The sequence below is a fragment of the Diadema antillarum genome, unplaced genomic scaffold (genome assembly GCF_040938485.1).
Source record: "Diadema antillarum isolate AM-2024a unplaced genomic scaffold, OU_Dant_1.0 seq00002305_RagTag, whole genome shotgun sequence".
Taxonomy (NCBI): domain Eukaryota; kingdom Metazoa; phylum Echinodermata; class Echinoidea; order Diadematoida; family Diadematidae; genus Diadema; species Diadema antillarum.
The window spans coordinates 1-18,099 of NW_027272927.1; the positions used below are offsets into that span (position 1 = coordinate 1).

At 40.1% G+C, this 18,099-nt stretch overlaps 1 protein-coding gene across 1 annotated transcript; it reads right to left on the bottom strand.

Moving 5' to 3' along the window:
* Positions 1 to 152: 152 nt before the first annotated feature.
* Positions 153 to 10,584, bottom strand: LOC139714528 (flap endonuclease 1-like; the record flags this gene model as incomplete). The annotated part of the gene is made up of 9 exons (XM_071626219.1): positions 10,492 to 10,584; positions 9,235 to 9,337; positions 8,293 to 8,352; positions 4,184 to 4,400; positions 3,448 to 3,584; positions 2,648 to 2,714; positions 2,027 to 2,158; positions 950 to 1,036; positions 153 to 217 (listed from the first exon to the last, which is right to left on the bottom strand). Coding segments are annotated over exons 1-9 (950 nt in total), but the record flags the coding sequence as incomplete, so codon positions are not given.
* Between the last annotated feature and the right edge of the window lie 7,515 nt (positions 10,585 to 18,099).

Sequence of the window (18,099 nt, forward strand, 5' to 3'; positions counted from 1 at the left end):
TATGTGAGTAAGAAACTTTCCAGCAAAATCATTAAAATTCCTGTGACAAAGTTACCTATGCTTTATCAAGCTGCTTTATCAAGCTGAGTATTGGCAATCAAAACAGTAATTTCAACAAATGAATGGGTCTTGGACGTAACACCAATACCTACCTGAAGCCTTTTTCGTTGCACATGAACTTGATCAGTTCTTCTTCATCTGGAGCCGTCCACTTCAGCTAATAAGGGGAAAGAAAATACATATTCAGATTTTAACATCAATCCACACTGTACAAATTAACAATATTTAAAAGCAGTTAACACAGGATCTGCTTTAGTTTTGACAGATGCTATTTAAAGATAGTGTTACACTGCAAAAAAAATTTGTAAGGAAAAACTGATGTGATTCACAGCTGCAAGTTTGGTATGTTTTTTTTTTTTCTCTCTCTCTATCTCCATTAAAAAAAACAACTTGGAGTAAATAATATAACACCCCTTACATAAACTCATCTCCCAATAATTTACATAAGAATTATGCAGACATTTCAATAAAGATTGCTTCAAAAACTCTAAAGGTAATCAGCCAAATTTTTTAATGAGCATTCATCTGAATTATATGGATATTCGTCACTATAACTGCACACAGACCCTCTGATGATGTGATGATACCGTGTGTGTGTGTGGGGGGGGGGGGGGGGGGGGAATGACCTTTTGACCTTGGAAAGAATCTGCATTACTTTGCATAATCCCTGTCTAGAGGCGATGCAGATATGTGGATATTTGCAGCATTGAAACTGTGCAGAGTACTCCAGTCTTGCTCTGATTTTACAACCAAGTAATGCTGATATTATCCGCACAATTTAGTTTACAAAAGGAGTAGGAGTTTGAACATTTCGAGAAACATATACAAATGTTTTACTTCTAAATCCTGTTTAAAGTGCACAGCATGAAGATAGTATGTGAACGCTTACATCAATTTCATCTCCAGCAGTGACATCAGGTTTCATGAACAACTCTCTGGCCTCTTTGAACAACCAGTCTTCTGGTGGTTCATATTTCTATAGGGAAAAAGTGCAAAAACAAGCTTAAAACACTGAAGTATATCTGACAGATTGGCTTAGTGAGTTCAAACGTTTTATAATAGAGGGAAACTGCACTAAACTGAGGTTGTCACTGCTGCCAATGTTACACAATAACTGGTATCTTTTCACAAAGGAACAACAACCACATATCTTACATTCAATGCAAGCATATAACTATACATTACAAACAAGAACTGGCGTCCATGCTCACAGTCCTTTCATGCTCCTTTAATTTGTTCTGCAACAAGACTATGGAAAAAAAAAGCTGATTAGTTTGTTCTTCGCACTCATAAAAAAATGGAAGCATGGACAAATCTTGACGGGCTGCTATGCATCACAGCAGGCAAAAATAATCAGTAAATCATTGAGACAATCTATATTCTGTTATCTTGACTCGGGGAGATAATGAAGTCTTCAGGATGTCTTCAGAGAAATAAGGCAGGTCTGAACAAGACATCTAAATATACTGGAATTAATATGTGTCATTGTTTTTAGCTCACATCCTGTAGTTCTCTACATTGGGGGTTAGGATTTGTTGGGAGTGTCAGGTGAATGTCAGTCACTGAGGAGTTACCACATCACACATTAACGTCATTATTTTGTGTCATACTATATGTGGCTGACTGGAGGGGGATCTTTATGTAGCAAGCTGACATGGGTTGTAATCCCAGTGAGACCACTGAGTATTAAAGAAAGATTGATTTTTTTTTCTTCCTTTGATCTCAAGATCATGAAGTTTCAGCACCCTGCCAGCAGAATTAAGTGGCTGAATAGAATACTGGTGTGTGCATGACCTGGTTAATGTTACACGCAAATTAATTACATAGTAACACACATTCATGGGGGAATTGGCAATGCCTTTGATTAAGGTGATTTTTTTTGTTTCCCATGCCACATCCGACTCGTGCAGACCTTACTGTATGAATTCATTTATAATGACAGTAATCCGATGATTCCACCACTTACTGATGTGTCTATCTTAGCCAGTATCTTCTCGATTGAGCCGTGGTTCTTGATGAGTTCATATGCCCGCTTCATTCCAATGCCTTTGATGGTTCCACAGTAGTCACAGCCCATAAGGATGCAAAGGTCGACAAACTATGTAGTCAAAGTTTATGAGAGAAAAAGTTTCAATATGTGCAAAATCAGAGAGTATAAAATGAGCTCTTTTAGACACAGCCTGATATGGATGATAACACATTCAAATAAGACGGAGCTGCATGGTGGCTCAGCTACATGATAGATCAATATGATTTTTGTCAAATTTAATTCTCATGCGTGATTTTAAAGTGGCCAGTAAATATTACATCAATCATGCATGAGTCATGTGGAAGGAAAATGCAAGGGATTGTTGACTACTTAACACAACGGTATTCATAAGGCAGGGCCGTACACTAAGCCCTTTTTTATCCTGGTCTGACCTGTCTGTTGGACCAGTAGGTACCCAGTTTTTTAAATTTTCTACTGGTCCATTCCCGGAAAAGTTACTGGCCAATAACTTTCGGACAATGGTGCGACAGTGATTTTTACAGGTCCTGGACCATCAGACCAGTGCCAGTGTGCAGTGTTGCATAAGGGCATCCTTACCTGGTCCCTGTCCAGACCAAGACCATCAATGACCCTCTGATAGGTGAACTCTTGGATGGGCATCTTCCTGTATGCACGCAGTGAGAAAATATCAGTCTTTTCTCTTTAGACATTCGGAGGGTAACAACCAATTTGAAATGACATAGGGGTGTGTGTGTGGGTGTGTCTGCATGTTTGATTATAAAAGCCTCCCTTTTTACCCTACTTGTCCATCTATCCTGATCATTAAATAAGATGAACACAGACTAACAGAACTCAAAGACAAATAGGTACAGCAACAGTATGAACAACCTATACAAGACTATGTGATTGCCAATTACAAGTATGGCATACATACTTGAAAAGGAAATGTACAATCAAAACAAAAGATGCTGCAGTTTTTATATACATATGTATGTAATTCAATGCAATCTTACAAGTATACATCCAACCTCTCCTGTATACACAAACACTAAAGACAACACTGCAAATTTGTAGATTATTTCTATACATTTTCTTAACAGGTCTGTTATTCTCTAAATACCAAAAGGAAAAAAGAATAATCAAAACAAAGTAAACATACGGTACTGATGTACGCATAAAAACATGCTCTGAAGACCAAGAAACCAAATATATACATACTTTGTTCATTTTTGTAAAAGAATGGGGAAACTGTACACAAAAAGTATGCAAAACGGGAAAAAAAAAACATATTCTCATTCAGAGGCATTTTATTTCTTTAGAAGAAGATAAACATGCTAAATATGTGAAAACACATTCATTTGCAGCAGCACCAACAAACATGGATATCAACAATGTACCTGGCTTCACTGGCCGTTAAGTGTCTGAGCAGGACGGAGGATCCAAAGGTCAAGGCGTCCATGTCTTCGGTACCCACAGCATAAACCTTGCCTGCCTTGACCAGCTCACAGCACTGTGCTTCTGCCTCACCAGGGGACTGTAGATGTTTGGATTAAACATCGCTCTATTAGAACATATGTTGCCTTTTTAGAGGTGCAATCTATCCCTTCATTGCTGGCAATGTCTTTTCTTCATCACATTTATAATAACATGGAAACATGCAATTTACACTCAGTCTAGGAAAAGATGCATGCCAATCTTTTTTTTCCTTTTTTTTAAAAATCGTATTAGTACTTTAGCAATGATTGACAAATGAAGTCATCAGCAGAATCTTGGTTTGAAAGTTGTTTTTTTGTAGGCATATCCAAGTTAACTGAAAAAAAAAATACACTAGAAAACTTATACAAATACATGCATTGTACCACATACTTATGATATTAATTTGGCCACATGAGTGATGTTGAGGGTATCGTGAATCAACACATGTCAACATGCATTTGTATTGCATAGTTCTTTTTTTCAGGGATGATATTGAAGTTTGTTGAAAATATCGGAAACCAAAATTTTCAGGCGATTTTGATACATAAAAAAAGCAAAATGTGTATAGATTTGAGAAAAAAAAATCTGAAATCAGATTTAAATCTACAGAATGCCATGCCTGCTTTTTGCAGGTGTGGTCTTCAAAGGACCACTGACCTTGACGTAAGGGATCCCCATGAGTTTAAGGAGCTTCTGGCACTCCTCGTTGTGCTGCTGCGTGACCTTCACCAGGCGCCTCTCAAACTTGTTCACGTTCTCCTGGTCTCCTTGCTCTTTGGCCTTCTCCAGCTCCTTCTCAGCCTCGGCTCTTCGCTCCTGTCTCTTCACCAGCTCTCCCGACTTCAGCTCGGGGGGCTTCCCATCAAATACATAACTGTGGTAACAAAATGAAGGGTCAGATACTGTATAACGAGGAATCTTTGCATGCATTTTAATTTCGCAAATTTTGCAAGAGCCAACATTTGTGAAATTAAAATGCAGGTGTAAGTTCTTGCCTACACTATATGCTATGAATGCCAGTAGCCATCCGATAATTTCATGCTGTGAGAAAGGCTGTCGGCTCCAAGTCGCAAAATTTTCAGGCCGGGAATAGATTGTGTTTTACAGTATTGAAGGTATAGTGCCTCCTGACAGTATCATGGGAGGGAAGATGCAGGAATCACACTCTAGCTATATTCGGTCCTCACAATATCTGTGATAGAGCTACCTGCAAAATGGGCAAACTTGGGAGTGCAGGCTGTGGACTTTATTTATACCAAATCTGGCTTCCCCTACTAGTATGTGTCTGAGAAGCACATAAGCTCCAAAGGTCGTGGCACCCAAGTATTTACACTTTCTGAGTCTCCTTACTCTTTGCATTCCTAATAACTCATCAGTAATCTAAAATTGTAACTAGGTGTAAAATTTTCATTAAGAGAAGCTTACGGATGCCACATTTCACAAACAATATGGGGCCTCGTAACAAGAGTGATTCCAAAGGTAAATCATTCTGATGTTTGTTTGTACAATAATTGTAAAGTATCAGCACAAAAAGACATAATAAGCTTGCAACAATCAGTAAGTCAGACCATCCTTTCAAACCATTCTTACTTTGCATCATTTTCTTGCATAGTTGACCAGAGAAACTGGCAAGTATCTGATACAACACTGTATCAGAGTGCAAAGGAGCCACAAATTCAAGACTCAAGTATTTTATGTGAAAGAATAGCCCAACATGAGGAGTAGTGCGATCAGGTGTTGCTGTATTGGAACAGGTTTGGCACTGATTTTTGAGAAAACTGAAGTGTCTTTTATTTGTATCAGGCCAAGTAAAAAAAGAAACCAGTTTCTCGTCCTCGCGCGCATCGATTTTGTTCGCCGCATCGATTTTTTTACTATTTACTATTTTCAAAATGGTGCTGAAAATACCAAAAATTCATAATTCTGGTCCCAGCCCGCTCCCCGCCCGCATTGATTTTTAATTGCCGCATCGACTTTTTTGATATTTACTTTTTTTTCGGCCGCCGAAAAAAAAAAAAAATCGTCAATTCACCTATCAATCGTGATGTCTCATTTCTAATTACGCCTTGCGTCCTCTACTTAGCTGTACAGGACAGCTGTAGCTTCTGTAGTGCGTATGTAATAACGCATGCATTTCACACTGCGATTTGGTCGAGCTCGGCATGCCGGCAAGAAGGAATGACCCACAAAGCTGTTGAACTGCAGTTGGATGGGCGCGCGCGGGCGGGCCTGGGCTAGCTGTGATGTACAGCGCACTCGGTACGTCGTGAACGCGATAGCGGCAACATTTTTGCGATCAATCGCTGATATTCCACGCATATTTCGCGCATTGTTCGTATTTTCCCGTTTCTCATATTTCAAGCAGATGAATTGTACTGTACAAATGCTTGTGAGGATTGTATCGAGTTTGTATACATTTTCATGTCATTGTGACTATGTGATTGTGCATGTGTGTGCAGTGTCGGAAGGTACGGTGCCGGTGCAGTGGCCGTGCCGCACGCCGCACCGTATTGGCAAAGTGTGCGTACGCGTGTCTGTACTGTAGCTAGCTGTCCAGGGTCGGTCACCGGTACCATCCCCTGGGGGGCATTTCATGAAGCATTTTGGTCGGATATTTTTCTGACAGACTGTTACAAGCTATCGAAATCCCTGCATCTGATTGGCTGAGAGCCCAATTTGTCCGACAACTTGTCAGACAAAGTGCTTCATGAATTGCCCCCCTGGGGGGCAACTTGTCGGACAAAATTTGCTTTCAGCCAATCAGGGGGGCATTTCATGAAGCATTTTGTCAGATATTTCGTCTGACAAAATGTTAAAAGCTACTGAAATCTTTGGATCTGATTGGTTGAGAGCAAATTTGTCCGACAAGTTGTCGGACAAAAATGCTTCATGAAATGCCCCCCTGGGGGGCATTTCATGAAGCATTTTTGTCCGACAACTTGTCGGACAAATTTGCTCTTAGCCAATCAGATCCAAAGATTTCAGTAGCTTTTAACATTTTGTCAGACGAAATATCTGACAAAATGCTTCATGAAATGCCCCCCTGATTGGCTGAAAGCAAATTTTGTCCGACAAGTTGTCGGACAAAATGCTTCATGAAATGCCCCCCTGGGGGGCGTTTCATCAACGAGTTCGTCGGAGTTTTCACCGACGAATTTGCTATCAGCCAATCAGACCAAGAATTTCATTAGCTTTTAACAGTTGTCAGTGTAAATCCTTGCGTCTGATTGGCTGATAGTAAATTCGTCGGTGAAAACCCCCGACGAACTCGTTGATGAAACGCCCCCCAGGTCTGTCAGCTGTCTGCACGCACGCATGAACACATTCGAATGTGTAGAAGCCCGTACACTCTGCTCTGTATAAACGTTGCATCTGACGGCGATGTATTGTTCTATTTTGAAGAGAAAATGAATGCGCTTTTCCAGCAAATGTACTCTCTAAAAAAAAAGATCGAGTGAAAATATTCACTCTTAAAAGAGTGAATACAAAAAAGAGTGAATTTAGAGTGAAATTGGAGAGAATTTTGAGTGAAAATGTTCATTTTCACTCATTTTGGAGTGACCTCAGGGATCACTCGAAGATTTAGGAGTGATCCCTGAGGTCATTCTAAATTGAGTGAAAATGAACTTTTTCACTCAAAATTCACTCCAATTTCACTCTAAATTCACTCTTTTTTGTATTCACTCTTTTAAGAGTGAATATTTTCACTCGATCTTTTTTTAGAGAGAGTAGAATTATCAAATGGGTGTATCTACAAAATAAATAACTTTTCCACGGATTCTGGTTTGTCTCGTATTTCTGCGGGATACTTTTCTTTACGATGTAAATTCATGGACACAGCCGTGAGTCGTATCATCTGCAGTGTGGTATACAATCATTCATCATCCAAATGATGAGTGATTATCAAATGTCTTTCTAGAACATGAAGAAACATCTTTAAATGTTTAATGCTATAATGCCATATCAGTATTATCTTGACATCCATCTGCAATTGTACAAGCCAGTTTCCAGTTGAATGTGCTACATTATTGTACTGTGAAGAAATGCAGTTCTACACATACCAGCTGATGTGTGGACACAAAAAGTCACAAACACCAACGATGAATAAAGCAGTGTTTTGAATATCATGGAATTTATTTCAGTCGTACATTCTTTGTTGAAAGACAGGTTTTATACCTGTTTCATTTAATAGCACAATACATCAGAATTGCAAGTAAACTGGTATCAGAAATGCCATTACAACACTAAATACCAGTATTAAGATGGTCATTTTCCCTTGACATCTGTAGTGGAAAGAAAAAGCAAATGTATTTCTGCATGCATGAAGTTTCATTTCAAGTATGGTACATAATCTATTTGTTTGAAAATGCACAGAGTGCAGGCAAGACATACACTTGGGACCTGGTCTCTCATAACACAGCTACCAGAGTGATATTTCATTTCATAAATTGGATATAGAAAATATTAAAGCCCTCTCTCGTTACCTTTCTCAGAATTACCGGACGAGAAACACATATTACTTTCATTTTGACAATTTTCGAAAAAATAGTAAGATATCAAATAGTAAGGACCTCCCTCATCGCCTTGCTCAAAAAACCCGGACGAGAAACTGCTATCTTTTTTTACTTGGCCTCAAAGATCTGCAAAGAGGCGAACACCTCCTATAATAGTCGTTGTGCACTAGTAGATGTTCCCCATTTACACTAAAGCTCAGTGTTAGATGACAGAAGTACTTATTTCTGTACAAAATGTATTTGTAAACTCACCAGGGCTTGAGACCATTTTCCACCATTCTGATCGTTCGGTAGAACATTCCCATCAAGTGACTGTAGAAAAGAGAAGAAGATTAAAAAAAAATCCAACATCTTGACAAGTACGAAAATCACTGATACAAAAGCATCATGGCCAGGAGCTGAATATTGTATACCATCAGGACAATTACCCCCCGAGGAAAATTACCCCCTGGCTAAATACTGGTTAGTGATAGGGTTAGAGTAAAGAATAAGGTTAGAGTTAGTTTAGAGTTAGGCTTTGAGTTAGGATTCTAAGGGTTAGATTCAGGGGAAGGGTCTGGGGTAATTGTCCAGGGGCCAACTGTCCTAGAACCATTTGTTCATTCGTCCTTAAATCCTTTGTAACACTGAATATTCTTTGCTGGTTGTGGTTAGAAATATTTGAGTTTAGTGAACTTTGACTTTGACGTTCAATGCCAGCATTACTGTCTACTTAGTCAATCCTTCCAATCAAATTACAGGTCAAAAGACTTGAATAGCACAAGTTATGGTGGAATTTTCAACCAAAGTTCAAAAACATGTGACTCTTATATAGCAATCAGAATGCTCTTATGACATAAATGTATCATACTATTACTAGTGTGTTGGGGCAGTATGTCTGGAAATGACCTCTGTAATATCAAAAGTGGCTATGGCCAGACAACTGCCTTGACAATTTAAACCAATTGGCCCGAATTCACGAAGGTGGTCTAAATTTAAACCATGGTTTATGTATATTTCTTCTGCGTAGATATGATTGACAGATTGCATACGCTAACAGGCATCCAGTAAAAAAACGTGCATTGATGCGCGCATGTATTGGTACGCCTATTTAACGCTTATTTTAGATCATGGTCTAAATTTGTACCATGGTCTAAGTTTAAACCACCTTCGTGAATTCGGGCCATTGAGCATAAGTCTCGGATACTTTTATACCTTGTTGTTTCTCCATCCTCATTTGTGAGCACTGAACCATCTGACCTCACAGCAATCAGGAATTGGTATATACACATGGAGGCATCAATCGCTATCTTGCGCCCTGAAAGCATAATAAGAGAAACAAATATTGGTGGCATGTACAACATTAAACTAGGAGTTACAAGTGCAACATCTTTCAGCAGAACACCTAGACAACTCTACAGTGGTACATGTATGATGCAGAAACAGAGTTTGCATTACTCAAGACGAACACACACATTTGTTTACAACCATTTAACTCTATAGTATAGGCCCTATAATTAGTAAATTCATCTTCTTTGAGGGCAATGTGCCTCTTTTACTTTCATAAACTATGGCAGATATCAGTTGATCTTTTTTTTTTTGTTTACCCCTGCTCTTTGACTTTACGGGAAAAACTGAAAAGGTTTGCTTTTCCTTGCAAACAAAGGGTATGCGTGTATACATTACAACCTGTATACAGATTGTATAGCTCTCCTACTGTTCATGCATGCCCACGATCTTATCCACACACATGGTCTTGAAACCATTCAGCCATGACAGCTCCTGTTGAAAGATCGAGATATAAAAAGTACTAAAATCTGAGTTTGAAAACAAACAAACAAAAAAAGCACCTGTAAGGCTGTAGCCCTAGAGTTTGCCTTAATAAAAATCTGCCCATCTTTCTAGAATGTTACTGCGATGCAGTAAGCCAGTGGCGAATCCAGACGGGGGCGTGCACCCCCCTTATTTTTTTGTTAAAAGTAAAACAAAAGAATTTAAGAAAAATGGGGGCGCACACGCCTCCCTCTACAGAGTTCCTGGATCCACCCCGATTCTGGTTTAACAGTGATTTCCCACTGTATACTATGAATGATGTCATTCATATTTTATTCATCGAAAGTTACGAGTATTAAATAGGTAAGTGCGTTGACAATAATAAACCTTGGCTTCAATTTATTCAAATTTTGTAAATTTCATTTTTTTTTCCGTCTCAGAGTCTTGGTTCTACAAAACTAAGTGAAACCCCTAACGAGTTAACCAGTTAACGTTGATGTTAAACTTGATTTGTTCAAATGCTTGATCAGTGCTGATGATTTAATCTTAGCTTTTAACAAAGTTTTATACTTCATGACAGGATTTGATTCAACAAACATTAATTTAAATTCACAGTGACAGTGCAGACTGTCTATGCTGTCGAAATTTGTCACCACTCACATGTTTTAATTTAGAATCTATCAGTATTAGGTCACTCACCAAATAAACTTTTCATTTCGCTCTCCCTAATGGCTCCCGGGGCACAGTCAGCGATCAATCTGGCGAGATTGTGAATTCCCATGCTTACAGCAGATCAACGCACCACAACGGGTAAAAATAATCTTCTACAGCAGCTGCTGAAGACGGCTTGGAAGTGGAACACCCACGCCACGCTCGTTAGTGAAACCCTGAGAGATAATTTTACATTGATTTGTCGACTTTGTAATGACTACTAGATCTAGTACCTAGTAATGCTGTTCTTGGCTAAATCAAAGGTGGATCTTTGGCTAAATCAACAAGGATCTGACCGTTTAATCCCGCTTGCTAGTAAATAGCTGTCATGTAATGTATAGCACGCGATTCACGGCGCGACGATGCGATCTTCATCAATGCAATATGCGAGTTGTTCGGGATCCTGTGTGTATTGACATGCCTTGGGCGCGCCAAAACTTCGCGGTTCAAGCGCATGTGTTTGTTTGTAACATACGCTACCACCTCAAATCTATAATCCTCTACCTGTACTCGCTCTCCTCCAGTTAGTAATATTGTTTCCGGTGTGGCTTAACCGGCGCCGCAGTTGAGGGCGTTTAAATTCTAGTTTTTGTGGAGTTGACTGGAAAAAGAGGTATTTTGTACTGATTTTTCTTTTGATTTTGAAAGGGTTAAAAGTCTCAATGGTCCTAGACCCCACTTTAGACTATCTATAGTTCAGAAAAACCCTGGCATACGTTCTGTAATTCTAACTGTTAATTTAATTGCTCTGTAGCAAGCTCGGCTCAGGCGTAGAATACATAGACCCTATAGAGTGAATCTGCGTGGTAATTTCCGGTCAGGCTGCAGTGACCAGTGGCAGTGAGTGCAGTGCAGTGTATGTAGTGTGTATGGAGGTGTATCCTATTACCGAACGATTTTTGTTTTATTGCTCCAAACGGGCAACATTATGCAATAATTCCGCCAAAAATATCCTTACAGATATTCTAATTGAAATGCTGATGACTTTAGCTGTAACGAAATTACTTGAAAAATAAGCCAACTTCTAGAAAAAATCCGTATTTCAAATAACCCTTGGCCTTCCACAAAAGTTGTCTCTTTTCACGTGCTTTTTACCGACGCAAATCGTATCGTATTACCGAACGTGCGCCCTCTGTATGGGGAAATTTGTACATTGTATTTTCGGTCAATGTTTATTAACGCAGGACAACGAACATCGAAATTTTAGCAATTATTACGTAAATTTGAGGTAAATTACGTTTTGTTTTGTTTTTTGCTGCAGTTTAGCAATTTTCGGCACTGGCTTCCCCTGTGAGATAACACTCAGCGCGTAGTGCAATGCGTATTCGAGTTGTACGCGCTCCATTGACAAAGTACGCGTTAGGTAATTAATAGGATACCGTTCGGTAATAGGATAGACCTACCTGACTATACCAGTTCGGGAAACCCACTCACAAGGGGGGCCCCTCCTTAATATAAGTAACCCGTCCCCCTTATAAGTAACCCCGTCCCCCTTATAAGTAACCCCCGGGGCACCCATTATAAGGAGTCTCCACGCTTTTTTGCGATGCAACGCGAAAATGAAAGGACTGCGGCAATTCGCTTGATTATGTCCATAAAGCTTCACAAGTTTCCTAGTTACTCACGAAATTTGAGCAAAATCGGTTTGAGGCATCATATCTAAAATCATGGATTTAAATGCGATATCAAACGACCCATGCGAATGCTGAAATGCGAGCGATTACTGGCGTGAGTGTCGCCAGGCGCGGCGGCGCGGCAATGCTTGAGTGCAGACGTGGCGACTGAGTACGTACTCAGTCGCCACGTCTGCACTCAAGCATTGTCTGAAGTAGGGTTAAATTTTTCCTGAGACCGAGTTAGTCTGGAGCCTTCTGGAATAAAAGTCGGTTTTCCTACTATTATCATTATCATCATTATTATCATTCCGGCAAACCGCGTCAGCCAGGTAAGTTTCTTAGTAGACTCTTTCGATATATTGCAAGCAAATATGAAATGGTGCTAGACGGGTTCTCAAGCCCTTACCAAAACTTTGTTTTCACTTAAAACAGAGCTACCAAGCGTCCAAGTCTCACGCATTCTGAGTGAGACTCAAGCATTTAGGGGTCGTCTCACGATCTCACGCATGGCACCCATTTTTCTCACGCATCGGGCAAAGTCTGCAATTTGGGCCCATAATAAGGAGCATAGCTCCAGGATTAAAGTGATAGTTACAATTGAAGGTATATTTTCCTTTTGTCTTTCAAAATAAGTAAAAAATAGTCACTTAAGTATGCACCTGATTGCACCAGTAAGAGCTAAAAATTGTAAAAAAGCTTCCTACTGTGGGAGGCCAGGAGGGTGACCCCTCCCACGCCCTCTCTTGCGCGCACATTCGCTCGCCGAGATGCCGAGTCATGAAAATCTCACTCATAAAATTTTTTTGAACTTGGCATCCCTGGTTAAATAGAGGTCTAATGTTACAGATTCATATCCCGCATTCCCGGGGCCCGGGTTGGTTGTCGATTGTTGACTCGTTACATAAACTAAAGTCACATCCTTGAACCTCATGACCTTGGTAGTAATCCCTTTCAGCAGTTCCTTGAAACTATCCCGGGATGGTATTGGTAGAAATGTCGTGCGTCAGTGAAAGACGACATGGTGAACAGGATCAGGATGATTTTAAATGTCACTACCCCTTATGTACAATATTAAAAGTGACTGTGCATAGTTAGTGCAAGTAAAAAACTAACTATACACAGCCCAGTTGCTGTATTCGCACAGCATACTAACAGCGTCTGGTCGGGCTAAATAGTAAAAAACATGCCTCTTTGCTTAGAGCATGTGTGACCCAACACTAACACTAACAGGAGGCTGCATCACTCGTGCTCGGATGACTGGATAGTGGAAGAGCAGCCTCTCTGAATGTTATTGGTAATCGCAACCACAGGTCCTGGCAGATGGTTCCAGGTTCTAACAGCTTGTACGCGTACTGTAGTGTAACTGCGAAATACAGCCCGAACGCGAAGCGTCACAGTATATAACTGTCAGTGCCGTATATAAAGAGAGTCTGGCCAACTCGGTTTTTGGCTTACGTGTTTTGAAGCCTGTGATTGGTCAAAAGCTGGTCCCGTGATCTACAGGCGCCATGTCGTTACTGAAGTGCGCTCATATGCAATGCCCATTGTTAACTGCCCCTTACTTGGCTTGGTTATTTTGTTACGTCTGAGCGTACACGCTAATCCTGTGACGCGTAATACGCGCAGTAACGACATGGCGTCCAAATTAGCAGTTGGCCAGACTCTCTTAATATACGGCACTGATAACTGTGTACAAGGAGCGCCCTCTAGGGTTAATCGTACTGGTATTAGAAGTCCAAGTTAAGATGACAGTAATTAAATTTATTCGAGTGTACGGAATTTTCAGCGACAAATGCAATTGACATCTTTTTTTATGTGTTGTTTGAAGGTTTGCATGGTGAAGTAAATGAGGAAGAAAGATTTGCGGTGACACCATGTGTATGTAGTCCTTAATCGGATCGCTGTTTGGCAGAAGAGCCTAGAAAGAGGAGAAACGAAGAGGGAAGCGACATATGGGGGTTGTGAGGAGGGCAGAAAGTGAAGAGTGGGAGACAGTAATGGGCTAGAGGTTGAAGTTGCACTAGTGAGACGGTAGAGAAAGGAACACAGAGAGTGGTAAGGAAGAATAGTGTGAGAATCAAGTAGGATGTTCGGACATCGTTAGAAGGGGAAAGATGAAATAGAAGGGAAGAGGAAGAGGAAGGAGTTGAATGTTGGAGAATCATGGAGATAGGGGAGAGCAGTAAAGATTCATGAAACCAAGAGAAGAAAAACGAAGTCGGCGAACAGTGTGGCTATGGAATGCGGAATCAATGGAGAAAGGACGAATAATCCCTCGAAGGAAGGGTAAGTAGAGGAGAGATGAGAATATGTTGATAGAAGGGAGATAGAGAGAGAGAGAGAGGCGGGGGGGGGGGGGGGGGCAAAGAAAAGAAGTAGAAAAGAACAAATTGAAATTCAATACGTAAATCAGAGGGAGCTAGTATGGATCCTAGAATGAAATGCTGCTGAGAGGAGAAAAAAAAATTTGGAAAGGAAAATTGATGACAGTTAAGTCCTGAAAAGGTTCCTGTGGGAGAAAAGCAAAATAAGAAATCAAAATGAGGTTAAGTGTAGACCTGAGGAGAGAAGACAAGAGAAATAACCTGTGGAGAAATGTGTAAATTAAGTAGTGGTCCTGAAAAGGACCGTTGGGTTGTATGGAAGGAAGAAATAAAACAAAAAGAAGAAAGAAGAGAAGAGAACAGAAAAGAAAAGAAAAGATAAGTAGCGTAGAAACAGACAAAAGTGTAAGAGAGAGAGAGAGGAAAGAGAAATGAAACACTGAGTAAAGGTGCTAGTGAAAGTAGCGCAAGAAATCTAGTTATAAGAATAACTAGGAGAACCGAGGAACTTGACGTTTCGGGCAGGTTACTTTAACCTCATTTTGATTTCTTATTTTTGCTTTTCTCCCACAGGAACCTTTTCAGGACTTAACTGTCATCAATTTTCCTTTCCAAATTTTTTTTTCTCCCTCTCAGCAGCATTTCATTCTAGGATCATACTAGCTCCCTCTGATTTACGTATTGAATTTCAATTTGTTCTTTTCTACTTCTTTTCTTTGTCCCCCCCCCCCCCCCCCCGCCTCTCTCTCTCTCTCTCTATCTCCCTTCTATCAACATATTCTCATCTCTCCTCTACTTACCCTTCCTTCGAGGGATTATTCGTCCTTTCTCCATTGATTCCGCATTCCATAGCCACACTGTTCGCCGACTTCGTTTTTCTTCTCTTGGTTTCATGAATCTTTACTGCTCTCCCCTATCTCCATGATTCTCCAACATTCAACTCCTTCCTCTTCTCTTCCCTTCTATTTCATCTTCCCCTTCTAACGATGTCCGAACATCCTACTTGATTCTCACACTATTCTTCCTTACCACTCTCTGTGTTCCTTTCTCTACCGTCTCCACTAGTGCAACTTCAACCTCTAGCCCATTACTGTCTCCCACTCTTGACTTTCTGCCCTCCTCACAACCCCCATATGTCGCTTCCCTCTTCGTTTCTCCTCTTTCTAGGCTCTTCTGCAAACAGCGATCCGATTAAGGACTACATGTATACACATGGTGTCACCGCAAATCTTTCTTCCTCATCTTTTTTTATTGTGTGCCGGTGGCGGTGCAATGCAACCTCATCATTTTAACCAACCGCCTCTTCTCCTTGATAAAGCATGTATTCTACAGTGAATGGCAAAGACATGTTAACATTTCGTTATCTGTTTTTTATGCCTCCGCCACGAAGTGGTGCCGGAGGCATTATGTTTTCAGGTTGTCCGTCCGTCCGTCCGTCCGTCCGTCCGTCCGTCCGTCCGTCCGTCCGTCCGTCCGTCCGTCCGTCCGTCCTTCCGTCCGTCCGTAATGAATTTTGTGACAGGGTAACTACCAAAACCTTTTGAGGTATCCTAATGACGGTCAAAGGTCAAAAGGTCAAGGTCAAATGCTTAAAATTTTACCATTTCCCCCATATCTATGCAATGCCTGAAGATATTTTCTTGAAACTTAGTGTATACATGTATTACCCAATTAAAATTCTCTGGTGAAAGTTTGGGGTCATGAGGTCAAAAGGTCAAAGGTCAAAAGGTCAAGTGAAATTTTAAATTTTTACCTTTTTTCTGTATCTTGGAAATTGTTCAAGGTATCTTCATGGAACATAGTATATATATATATATATGCATCTACTGACTGGCAGTGGTTATCTAGGGAATTTAGGGTTCATGGGGTCAAAGGTCAGGGGTCAAAGGTCAAGGGCAATACTTCAAAATTTTACTATTTTCCTTATATTTATGCAATGCCAGCAGGACTTTTTTTTTTTTTTAACTTGATGTATGCATGTATAACCCAATAGAGATTCTCTGGGATTTTTTTTTTGCCAAGAAGGTCAAAGGTCAAAAGGTCAAAGATCAAGTGAAAGTGCTGAACTTAATTCTTTCTCCATATCTCGGAAGTGGCTCAAGTTATCTTGAAACTTAGAACATGCTGAATTTATGTATGTTCTGCCTGACAGTGATTCTCTTATAAATCAAAGGCCAGATGAAAATGATAACAATTTACTGTTCAATACAGACATTGCACTTTTTCTCCATACCTTGAAAATTACTCAGTGCATAAACTTATGAAATGGTCAAAGTCAAGTTAAAGTTCTTAAATCCCCAAATACATGCTCTCCTATTCATCCAATTAAACATAGGTCAAGGAAGGTAAACATTCAGTACATTTGTGACAAACATGTCATTTTAATATTTTGCCAATTTTGTGAAAATGTAATCACACATTGTCCACATGTACTATAGACCTATTAGGAGAATCATGCATTATGGCGGAGGCATACCAGTCGCCATAGCGACATTTCTAGTTTCTATGTAAATTTTCTTTTTCCTCCTGTTTCCTCAGGTTATTTAACCTAGGTAGTAATATTAATAAAACTGTTAACGTTAGTGAGTCTACCCAATTACCTGTTCCCTCCTCCTGTGTCTTGATTTGTAATATGTCTAGGGTTCGAATAGTCCAGCGTATTGTGCCCTGCCCCATGCGTACTTTTGATTTTATACGCAAGAAAGCTGGTATTGCGCAAAGTTGTGGTCGATCTGTAGATTAGGTGGTCAATAGGTATACTAACAAAAGTAAGTCAGTGCTGCTAGAAATTTCTGTGCATGCAGTTAAACTGCAGTATCATCACTGACCAATAATGCTGACCAGATAGAACCTTTTGGCTTTAGTGCCTTTATATGTAATGCTGACCCTGTTGCTGACTGCATCTAAAGCAAACGCAACCTGTCCAAGGTTTGACCTCATCATATGCCAAATTTCAGCCGTGCGCAAAAGCATAGGTTTCCACATGTACAGTGTAGGCCTAATCGACAGTTGAATCTTGGCTGCGGGCGACATTTATGGTCAAATTCTTTGCAGCTTACCTTAAATTTTGCTACCGGTACTGCGTGTGGACAAGAACTTTCACACACGTCTTAATTTTACGAATCTTCAACTAACAAGTTTGGCTCTCACAAAATTTATTAAATCAAAATGCACGTGAACATTCCTCGTTTTGCAGTATGACATCTGACATTCATAGTATGACCATACTTAGTAGTGATAGTGAATAGTATAGTCAGGTATCCTATTACCGAACGGTATCCTATTACCGAACGCGTACTTTGTCAATGGAGCGCGTACAACAACTCGAATACGCATTCATTGCACTACGCACTGTTATTTCACAGGGGAAGCCAGTGCCGAAAATTGCTAAACTGCAGCAAAAAAACAAAACAAAACGTAATTTACCTCAAATTTACGTAATAATTGCTAAAATTTCGATGTTCGTTGTCCTGCGTTAATAAACATTGACCGAAAATACAATGTACAATTTTCCCCATACAGAGGGCGCACGTTCGGTAATACAATACGATTTGCGTCGGTAAAAAGAGACAACTTTTGTGGAAGGGTCATTTGAAATACGGATTTTTTCTAGAAGTTGGCTTATTTTCAAGTATTTTCGTTACAGCTAAAGTCAT